The sequence below is a fragment of the Lactuca virosa genome, chromosome 3 (genome assembly GCF_052849685.1).
Source record: "Lactuca virosa cultivar CGN04683 chromosome 3, Lactuca_virosa_CGN04683_v6, whole genome shotgun sequence".
Taxonomy (NCBI): Eukaryota; Viridiplantae; Streptophyta; class Magnoliopsida; order Asterales; family Asteraceae; genus Lactuca; species Lactuca virosa.
Genome location: NC_136428.1, coordinates 242502374 through 242514270, shown reverse-complemented (window position 1 = coordinate 242514270; position 11897 = coordinate 242502374). Strand labels below are relative to the sequence as shown.

The 11897-nt window shown below is 35.1% G+C and overlaps 2 protein-coding genes across 4 annotated transcripts; one reads left to right on the top strand and one right to left on the bottom strand.

The window, feature by feature from the left end:
* Positions 1-2930: 2930 nt before the first annotated feature.
* LOC145164485 (uncharacterized) lies at positions 2931-3635 on the bottom strand. The gene has a single exon (XM_079083199.1). The coding sequence runs from the start codon at positions 3633-3635 to the stop codon at positions 2931-2933; it is 705 nt and encodes a 234-aa protein (XP_078939325.1).
* Positions 3636-8940: 5305 nt separating this feature from the next.
* Positions 8941-10603, top strand: LOC145167082 (F-box family protein). Of its 3 annotated transcripts, none has more exons than XM_079086163.1 (2): positions 8941-9022; positions 9618-10603. In XM_079086163.1, the coding sequence occupies exon 2, from the start codon at positions 9674-9676 to the stop codon at positions 10430-10432; it is 759 nt and encodes a 252-aa protein (XP_078942289.1). In that variant the 5' UTR covers positions 8941-9022; positions 9618-9673; the 3' UTR covers positions 10433-10603. The 3 variants fall into 3 exon arrangements, with proteins under 3 accessions (XP_078942289.1, XP_078942290.1, XP_078942291.1); XM_079086164.1 differs by having other exon boundaries at positions 9007-9115; XM_079086165.1 differs by lacking the exon at positions 8941-9022 and adding an exon at positions 9072-9095.
* The last annotated feature ends 1294 nt before the right edge of the window (positions 10604-11897 follow it).

Here is an 11897-nt window from a genome sequence, read left to right as displayed (position 1 = left end):
TGAGCTGGCTCGACGAGTCCAAGGATGGACTCGCCGAGTAGGTATTGGGCAGAGAAAACCCTAAGTTCCAGGGTTGGAGCCTATTTAAAGGAACTTATGACCTTGGACGCGCCCCATATCTTCTGTGAGAAACCCTAAATCGCTATTGGAGCCATGGGAGAGTTCTTATGATGAAATCAAGTAATTTGGTGGGTTTTATGGAAGGGAAAGAGCATGATTCAAGCAAGGAACGAGATGGGGTTGTGGATCTAACATTTCTTCGCTTGGGACTGTTGTAAGAGGTATGATCTTGCATCCTTTTCACCTATTTTTGGTTAGACCTCAAGATCTTGGGAGTTTTAGGGTTTAACTCCCCTTCTTTTGTGATTATGAGCTAAGTGAGACATGATCTGAGGTGGGAAACCTCAGATCTGAACCTTGAGAGGTCCAGGGAGTCCCACTCTTTCAACTTTATTCTGTTCCATTGGAGTTGTAAACCTAGGTTGCCATTTTAGAAGCTATTTCGCCAAATAAGACCCTATGAGTGGTGCATGAGCTTAAAGATTGGACCTTTACGTGATAATTGAGCATTGGGAAGTCAGATCTATAGGTTAGAGAAACAGATCTGACCTCAGAAGGTCTTTTGAGTGTTGCCATGGAGGAAACTCGCCGAGTCCATAAGGGGACTCGACGAGTCCATAAGGGGACTCGACGAGTCGAGTCAGGTTGCCCCGCAATTCGTGATCCGTGGTAACCCGTCGAGTGAAGGGTTAACTCGACGAGCCGAGAGAGGCCATAGGAGGATTCAGAGGACACGCTTGGACTAGCCGAGTCACCCATGTGCACTCGACGAGTCTGGTCAAAAGTTTGACCGTTAACTAGAGTTGACTTCAGTTGACCTTGGGGTTTTGGTCAAGCTGATTCAAGAGAGGTCAGAGAGGGGTAGAATGGTCTTCTACCCATTATTAGGGATGAGAACATGAGAGGATTTTTGATTAGAGATGTTATCATTTTGATAGGATGAGGCTAGGTCGGATTATCGAGCACAAGAGGGTATCCGACAACATGCGAGGTGAGTCTTCTCACTATACTTTACCTTGAGTGGTAAGTAGAGCTATGTGACAGAGTATCTTGTATGCTATTTATGTGATGTGTTGCACTGCATTATTTCTATGTGATTTATGATGTGTGTATTCCAGAGTTTACAGAGTTAGGACCGGAAGGTCCATAGAGCTAGGACCAGAGGGTCCACAGAGTTAGGGCCAATAGGCCCACAGAGTTATAGCCTTGAGTGGCTAATATGTGTTATATGTGGTATTTTGGGGAACTCACTAAGCTTCGTGCTTACCGTGTTATGTGTTATGTGTTTCAGGTGTTCTCAGTATCTCGGGACGGTGCCGACTTGATTGTACACACCAGTGAAAGAATTATGTTTCGAAGATCCTGGATTATTAAGTAATTAACAAGGGATTGTGTTTTGTAAACTAAACAAATGATGCTTTATGAAAATGTGTATTGAGAATCATATGTTTTTCAAAAGAAAAATTGTCTTGAAAATTTACGGTGTTACGAACTAGGTGCTTGATCAACCAAGGTCCACACTTGGTTATCATACATGGATTGGATCTCGCTATCCATTGCCTCTTTCCATTTAGAAGCTTCAGGGCCTGCCATCGCTTCATTGTAGTTATAAGACTCATCCAAATTTACCAGTGTTGCATCACTAATAAATGTATCACCTTCTGTAGTTATATGGAAACCACAGAACGAAAGTGGCATGCTAACCCTACTAGACCGAGGAATGGGCAATGAATTGTCAATGGGCTCAACAGTTTCATTCTCAAGTTAAGAGATAGTATCTTTGAAAGTTGCTTCATCGGATGACTCTTGAATCTCTTCAAGATCAATCGTGCTCCCACTGGCCTCTTTGGAAATGAGCTCTCTCTCAAGAAAGACTCTTCTTCGAGCTACAAACACCACATTGTCATTGGGTCTATAAAACAAGTATCCAAAGGATTTTTTGTGGATAACTGATGAAAAAACACTTCTCGGCTTTGGGTTCAAGTTTGTTTAAGGTTTCTCACCTAACGAGAACCTCACAACCCTAGACCTTGATATGTGCGAGAGAGGAAAGTTTCCTTGTCCACATTTTATGAGGTGTCTTGGAAACTTTCTTAGTTTGAACAAGATTGAGGATGTGGGCAGCGGTTTCTAAGGCATACCCCCAAAATGATATTGGAAGAGAAGCATGACTCATCATGGAACGAACCATGTCAAGTAAGATCCGATTACACCTCTGAGCTACAACATTTACTTGTGGTGTCCTAGTTCATTTACACAAACAATAGTTTCATACATACCATCATAAGGATAAGCTTTGAAAATAAATGCACCATTAAAATAAGCTAAAATAGTACCATCATTATTATCAAAACCATAAAGATATCCTTGTCTAAATAAAACATGAAAAGAAATAATGTTTCGAGCCATTTTTGGCGAATAGAAACAATTATCTTAATCAACCCTAATACTATCAAACATAAGCTCATAAGTCCCAATCCTGGTAACAGCCGATCTTCGCTTGTTACCCATGATTAGGTTTAGCTTCCCATGCTCGACCTCTTCACTTTCCTTTCTTGCATATCAAAACAAATGTGGAAACCATATCCTGTATCAAGAACCCAAGAATTTGAAATATTAGTATTATTGAATTGAAAAGAATACATACCAGAAGAAGATCCAACTGCTTTGGCCGTGGAAACTTTCACTTCTTGCAAGTACTTGGGGTAGCTTCTTCTCCAATGGCCCTTTTGGCCACAATGAAAACACACGGCTTCTTTTAAAATAGCAACAGGAGGAGTATTGAAGTTGGGTTTTGCTTTTGATCCACTGGACTCTCCATGATTGACCTTCCCTTTCCATTTGGATTGGGAAGAGGCCTTTCTCTTCTTTCATTTGCTTTGTTGGACAGCCTTGACAGGGGCACTTGCAGAATTGTTGGAATGAGACTTCTTCATTCCTGCCTCAGCTGTTTGCAACAGATTATGAAGCTCAATCAACATGGCCTCTGTATTGTTCAAATGATAGGTCAATATGAACTGATCATAACTACTAGGCAGAGAGTTGAGGACCATGTCAATGGCAAGATCCTTATCAAAGTTCACATTTAGCTTTTCCAATCTTTCCACATGCCTCTGCATTTTCTTCACATGAGCGCACACAAATTCCCCTTCTTTCAGTTTGCACACCATAAGGGACTTCACCACTTCATAATGCTCTTTTCTCGCCTTCTTGTGGAACATTTGAGACAAGGTCGTGTTAAGTTCATATGGACAGTAATCCTTATAAGTCTTTTGGAGCTCAGGTGCCATAGTTGCAATCATAATGCAAGAGACCTTTGTGGCATCATCTACGCGTTGATCATATTCGGCAATCTCTTCAGGAGTGGCAGTTTCTTTGTCGATTTCTGGAATTGGATTAGTGAGAACATACTCTTTGTTCTCGTAGCGAAGCATCATCTTCATATTTCTTATCCAGGACATGTAGTTTGGACCGACAAGCTTGTCCTTAGCAAGGACCAATAGTAGAGTGAAGTTGTGGTTTGATGGAGGATGTGGAGGATGTGGAGGAGGAGGAAGTTCGCCACTTGAAGACATTTCTCTGTGAAAATAAAGACAAGATTTTAGTTAGTTGATTCAATCCGTGATATTTTATCCCAAATTAATATTCAAGGCTAGGATACGATAATGCAATTTGAAATTAAGAAAATGGATGTCGTAATCTAATCACGAGTTCATTTAAGGTAGGTAATGCATTTTACCAATTCCAATCTATATGAAATTCCTAGATCATTTGAGATTCATGGAATCTTATCAATGGCGTGTTTAATCTCAATTATTCTCTTCAATTTTGTGACTAGGATACCGAGGATCACAAACAAGATGTGAATAACCATTCAAACCTGCTTAACAACCTTAATGCCTTTTATCATCTCAAATTAACGTGCTAGTAAACCACACATGCTCTATTAATTAATGATAATTTTTTATTTATGCCATCATTTCAATTTTATAGTCTCTAATTAGTCTGCTGGTTAACCACACACGCTCCACTAACGACTCATAAAGATTGATGTGCGTTTTCATAGATTAGCATACACTTTCACATTTTTCTTAAAGTAACTAGAGTGGGAAATTTATAAAAGGTTATATTACTTTATAACATTATACTTTTAATGAGGTTATGTCCTATTGAACTCGTTCGGCTAACGACCATCCACCATACAAGGAAGCAGTAGGTGAGAGTGGACACCCAATGATGGTCATTTTATAGGTGGTTTCCTTATACCCCCCCCCCCCCCTTAGAGTATGACTTCGTGAATGAGGCCTACTATTGATTCAACTGACTCATGTTATACATATAGTATTAAACTTTATATATATATATATATATATATATATATATATATATATATATATATATATATATATATATATATATATATAAGGGTATATTCTAAACATTTAAAATAATATTCAGAAATTATATTAATGATTTCAAAATTAATCATTTTTTCATTTAATTAATCAAATAATTAAATTTAATTAAATCATGTGGATAATTCAACGATTCGAGATATTAGGAGATCAGATTACCAAATTAAATATTCAGATTTTATCCAATTAAAACAATATCAATTAATGCAATTATCCTGATCAAATTTCAATTATCAATAAAATTTCGTTGAACAGGAGGTCCCCCACGACATGGCAGATAAGACTCCACGTCGTGGCAGGAGAAGAAAAAATGTGGATCGGATATTGGCCACGACATGGCAGAAGAGCCCACGACGTGGAGACGCAACAGAATGGCGATTCTACAATCCTTCAATTGTTCAAGTTCAACTAATGCACATTCAATTGTTAGACAACCTAATGTTTTGATACCACTGATGGTTTTTACATGTAATAATGCGGAAAATACCTTAAACTCTTAAGGGTACATGCAACCTAATTTGATCCATGACATAACTCTGTTGAAGCAACATACTATTGAACAACAAAACATTTAAACCCTAATTAAAATCGAAATTCACAAAAGGAATAACATACCTCTGATTTGTTATTGTAAACAAACCCTTTGATCCAACTAAATCAATCCAATAGCCTCTTGAAAACTAGCTTCAATTATGTGCAAGCCTTCAATGGTTCACACCCACAACATAATAACCCTAGAAGATTTAGGAGAGAGGGGAGAGATGGTAAATTTTCGGATCTAGTATGATCTATAGCATGGCCGAAAATCCTCAGGTATAAGGCCCTATTTGTAGCTGATTAGGAAACACCTAGAAACCCTAATTTGAACATAAAATAATATTATTTCAAATAAGGTAATTATCTAGTTCCTTGATTATCTTCATGAAGACTTCCAAAATGCTCCAAGAGGAACCTCCAAATCGTCCAACACAGAAAGGTTCTAGAACCTGTCGTCTGCTCAACTTTTGAACAATTACAGTTATAGTCCTTCAACTTTTAATTAATTCTAATTAACCCAGAATTAATTCCAAATTAATTCTAATTAATTCTAAATTAATTATAACTATTTCTAATTAATATATCAGTCATATAATATATTAATAAAACATTTATCTCTCTCTTATAATCAATGTAGACGATTTATTAGTTATGAGGGCAACTCAAAAAATGACTTTACTTTTATTCATCAACATTATACCAATTTAGTTAGGACCTTAGACACCTTAATCCAACATCTGGTTGTCCCCGTCCATAGCAACCGCTACAAACATTGTTTTTAGGTAGTCCCCTCCAAGACGGACACTACATATGTAGATGACAGGCAAGAAGCAGCCTATGAATGCATGAACTTGCATTTTTTTGGGAACACAAACCAATTAGTTTAGATGTAGAAACATTATCAATTTTAAAGAAACAAAAAAGTGGAAAACAAACATACTACTCATCCAATAGCCACAAAACAAGCTTCGAAACGATCCATCAAATCAGTTTTGATGTGAGTGTAAGTATGCGGGTTGGTTCGCCTAAGGTTGTGAATGTAAACAGACAGGTTGTTAAGGCTTTCTTCGCGCTCACTCTCCGAGAAACTCATTTTGAAGCAGTTATAAGAAATAATTATGAATTACTTGGTTCGCCTAAGGTTGTGAATGTAAGGTTCTAAGCACATGCAAACACATATATATGTAGGAGACGAAAATTAAGGTTTTAATCCGAAATGCAAGGTCCGAAATGTGTCTACGGAATAAGATCTCTGGAACGGATACCGCCACTCCGAAATACTATGTTCCGGAGCATGTGGTCATTTTATAAAATAAAAAAAAATAAAAAAAAATTTTAGTTATTATTATATATATATATATTAAAGTTGTGAAGAAAAAGAACAGTAAACCTGAGACATTTTTGCCAGTTTTGGTCCCTTAAATTACATTTTCGGTCCCTCCATTTTTGTTTGTGTGTCACTTTGTATAAAATTGGGTTAAAGGGGTTAAAGCTTTTCACTTCTTCCCGATCCTTCCACTGTCTCATCTTCGAACTTCCCCCACCGATTCTCTCACCCGATATCTTCCCGATTGTTCTATCTATCCATCAACTTTTGAACCATCTCCCTTCTGCACAGCTTCACCTCTCTTCGCTTCTTCAAGAAAATCGGCCTACTCCTTGATTGTCGGCCCCCACACCGGCGATCTGTCACCGATAACCACCACTTTTTGGTTCCTCTTACCACTCCGGACCCTCATCTGTCCTCCGATTCAACCCCACCATATCCCTCTCGGTCTACCACATCCTTCCTTGTCGGCACCCATAGAGAATTTTGAACATTCAAAACCTTCACGACGAAGAAGACGAAGAACAATCGAAATCATCTGCTCTGTCGGAATTTCAAAAAACCCTACACCACCGGTGCTACGAGAGTACTCATCGGAACCCCATATAGGTAATATTTTACATATTATTTACGCTCAAATCTCGATTATTTCTCCAAATCCTAATGATCTACTATTTTTTTACTTTGATTTGTTGTTTCTTCTATTAATATGAAAGTTTCTTTGGTATGTAATTTCTTTCTTTCAGGTTAAAATAGGAATACAATTGTATTTGAAGGTATAATGCCCTGATATGAAGAAAAAAAATCACCGACTTTGTCATCTAATCGACTGTGAATGAGGTAGGTATCGGGTTCCTTTCGATTTCCCTCCACCTGCTGCAAAATGGTTTCTTGATTTTAGTTTAATCAATCTATTTTTTTTCGGGTTCATCTCGAGTGTACATAGAACTAGAGGATCCCCAACTTTGGGTTGTAATTGGTGTCGCAGGTGAAATCTAATGTAAAAATCTAAATTATGATTTTCAGCAGGAAAATAAGTTAGGTAAAGACACGAAACAATTGGAGAAGTTTCTAAGATTTTATCTTGCCAATACCACCAATACAAACAACAATCCAACTGGATAGAAAGAATATGCATAGGCACCAATTGACAATGATCAGGTATATATATATATATATATATATATATATATATATATATATATATATATATATTCTTTGTTTTATTCTTTTTTGGTTTGGAATGTGATGGTTTTTATTAATGTTGAATATTATTTTTGTTTATAGTTAAAGGCACTTATTGCTGATGTAGAAAGGGCAAAGCTTTTAAGAAACTTGCGATTCAGGTTATGTCCATTAACTTAATTGTCTTCTGTCGAGTTTAGTAAATGATCTGAGTTTAGTTTACTGTTTGTGTGACTATGCTCTCTTTAATTCATGGTGGTTTTCAATTTCGACCATTAACTTTTTAATTTTTTTTATGTAATTGTGTTTATAACTCTATAGTTGTTGATTTCTTTAATCAAGTTGATCTCCTTTAAACTCTATTTAATATCCCTCTGCAGCAGATTCAAAGAGTAAATTCATTAAAAAAAATTGATTGTGTTTGAATTAGAGTCATATGCATGACTTTCTTGCGGAAGCAAAAGTTGTGGTTTAAGGATGAATATTGATTATTCGGATCATATTTCTAATGTACTTCATATATTGCATCTAATCTTCCCATTTCGATTCTAATTTCAAGCTTTATTGAAGTATTTTTAAACTTTTATGAAAATTCTCGACTGTTGAGTCTGTTTTATAGGTTTTGAAATGTTAAATCAGCATATGTCCAAATGTTTGTATTGCAGGTTGTGCTCTGGAAAAATACAACCGACTGCTCTCTGTATTTCAACACCGGTTCTATTCATTATTCCAAATTCTATTCACTAGATTAGAAGTACAATGTTGCCACCATCATTGGCTTATTTGCAAGTAATCATCATCCCACGGGTTAATATTTCAGCATAAATATGAACTGATGTTGGATTTTTTGATCTAATATTTGTTTTAAATGGCTCCATTTTCGGTTAGTGGCATTTTTTTTGGGTCTAATCACATCGGTTTTAAAAAACCAAACATTGACTGTAATTCTGTTCTTAACTTCTTTGTGTTCTGGGATTGATACATAAAGATATTCCACCCAAGATTAAATATAATACATATCAAATTAAAACTTTATCCATAAGGATTCCAGATCCCCAAATTTTTAGCATTTTATACCTTTTTAAGTCCTGACACCAGTTTTTGTGATGTGGGTTGCTGTAATTATGATATTTTCTTGTAATCAACTGGAGTATTTGATTGACACTGTTTCAGATATTGATCAAAACATAATAATGGCTAACTGATAATAAATTTTTTTTTTTTTTTTTTGCACATCACAAACACATTCTGTCCTTGCGAAGCAAGCAAGGGATACCTTTCTAGTTTTTATTAAAATTATATCAATTTCCTTTATTTTTATACTCAACATCGAAACAACATTTAAATTTTAAATTTGAAAAATTGAGACCTTTTTACCCTTTTCTCCATAATTAATTACGGCGTCCACGTAATCATTTCAATAACCATGGGGTTCAAATAATACCTTCTCGACCATCTTCGTCATTTTCTAGGGCTTTTTGTCTTTCGTCAACCAAAGGTGATTCCATCGCCCCTTTTTATTTTACGTCGTTGATTGCCATGAAATTGATCTTAACAGTCTTGTAATCAAGGTTTGGTTCATGACAAAACGGTGATTATTTCATCTGTATTCTTTCTATGAATGTTTGATTGATAACAATTTTAGGTATTTCCTTTGTTTTGGTTCCAAAAGTATAGTTTTCTAACTGTTAAGATACTTTGAATTGAATCGACCGCAATCCATTGGAATTATCTGGTATGTATATGCGGATCATGATTTTATACTGATCTCTACATTCGTTGATATATGAAGTCGTATTATATTGGTGGATTATACTCTTTTGTTGACCTTGTATACTAGTGTTCAAAAATGGTGTCTTGCGCAGTTTGATCTGATTATCATTCTCATTTTCTTTAGATAAAGTAGAATTCAAGCGTTGTATCTTTAATCTCATCAAACATTACAACATATTATTTTGTTACAAGATATAAGACTCAATTGGTGAATAATTCTAGTTAATCATGTGATTTAGATTTCTTAATATCTGATGAATGTCTTGTCATGAACAGAATCAAATAGGAGAAAGTAAACAGAGCTTTTAAATCTTTTGCAGGTCAAACATACAAGTCAACCACTACCCACTTCACGAATTACCAAATGCTCTAAGCAATGAGTAATAATATGTCATCTGATGAAATACTAAAGGCTGTTTTTCCCCTACTAAATGGCCCTGATTTAGCCTCTTGCATGTCTGTATGCAAACACTGGCAACAAATAGCTCAAGATGATTACTTCTGGAAATGTCTATGTGCAAAAAAATGGCCTTCAACATGCAAAAATCCATCACCTCCTGTAACATACCACAAACTATTCAAAACATTCTACAAACGCGAACACAGAAGGACACTTTTACCCCCAAGAATCTCCCTAAATGACCTTGAATTCTACATTGACATATGGGCAGATGATGAAATACTCTTTTCACAAGTTATTCAAGGACCCGCCCTTCGAAAGGGCATGTGGACCCCGCCACCTGGCATCTGTGACACCCTAAAGTACCATTTAGAAGGTCCAGAATATAAAATGACATTACCTGTTGACCCAAAGTTTGCTGTTCCTTATACTCAAACTGTTAGTGTTTCTGTTCTTGTATCAAGAAAAGACACCAATAAAGTTGCTTGTATAATCAATAAGTCAATGTTTGACTATATTGACCGATCTGCTTATAGAGCACTTGCGTTTGATTACTTGGTGTTTTCCCCGATTTACCCTTTTGTGTCTGGGATTAGGGCTTGGATTTCTTTGTTGTTCATGGAACATGGGGAGGAAGGGATCATTGATGTGTTTGGGGTTGAAATGGACTTTTGTGATGCTGCTAATTCGGAGGATGAGGTGCTTTGGTTGTTGGATATGCTTGATTGGAAGTAATTGGTTACATGTTGTTGATTGAATAAGGGTAAATTGGTCTTTTTGATTGTTGATGATTGTTGTAGATATTAGTTTGTGTTTATGGTGGAAAGATATGAACAATTTCTTGTACTTGATGCAACTATGTCAAATGTTTGTTTCTGTGGTTGAAGTTTGTTTACATTTGTTAAATGTGTTGTGCAATGAAGTGTGCAAATTGGATGTAGAAGGAATGTACTTTTAGTCGATTTTTATTTTATTTTAGGGAATGTGCTTTTTTAGGATCATAGTTTAAGGGCCAATGGTATAAGTTTATAATCAAATAAGACAAGATACACAATTCATAATATCCATTATAACTTAGTGTTGCTTGTAATTCAATAAATATGGATTCATGGTGCTATGTGACGATCAACGTTTTTTAAATGCTTCCATTGCTTTCTTTGGATCATTATATTCTAACAAAATGTAATTAGTTGTGTCAAGTTTTTTTCAAAAAGTAAAGAAAAATTAAGATTTTATTTTTCTGAATAACCACTAATTCTACAAGTACAATCTGTGAAATTACCGTTTGACCTACAATATGTGTAAAGAAAAGTCATTTCGGGCAAGATTGTTAAAATCGTAGGATTGAATGATCCTATGATCCCACCTAGGTAAATCGATCATGGTCTTACTAGGATCGTTTTTCGGTAAGATCGCAATAGTATTGTTGGATCGGATTGTTGGATATGTAAATACCCATTTTTAATTGTTTATCATTAAAAGATGTATTAGATATTTGGATATGTATTTTTATGTTTTAAAATATTTATTGATAGCTGAATCGATAACAAATTGATGAAAATGTATTTTTTATGTTTTAAAATGCTTTTGGTAGGATCTTACGATCATGATTTTGCTAAGCAAAAAACGATCTTATATAAACAATCTTGACAAACTTGATTTCGGAAAAAATATTTTTTTATTTAAAGAAATACAAAAGTATATTATTTAAGAGGTAGACCTGCAGAATTATTGTTTGACTTGGAAAAATACCCAAACAATATCGTTACCGGAAAATAATTTTAAAAAATGAGATTTGACCTGCAAATATATTCATCACTACAAAAATATATGTGTTTATATTTTTACGCTAATCATGATTTTTTTTCATCTAAGAACATATTTCTGAAGTTTATTTTTGGTAGAAATTTGAAGATGTCATTTCATAATAAAAAAGAGTTTTATATTGTTTTTAACAATCTGAAATATTTTGGTTGAAAGATATTTTACAAAAATATTGTATGAAAATTAACAAAATATGTTTTATATATGGTGGCCTATTTTGTAGGTGGGCCATATGAAATTGATCTGGTTGTTGGATGACAAATTTTAAATATTTGTCAATTTTTTTTTAAGGAAAATGACCATTTCAACAAAATTAGATTAAACCAGAAAGTTACTCTTTTCATTTTGTGGTGGGTCTGGTTTATATGAAGGACGA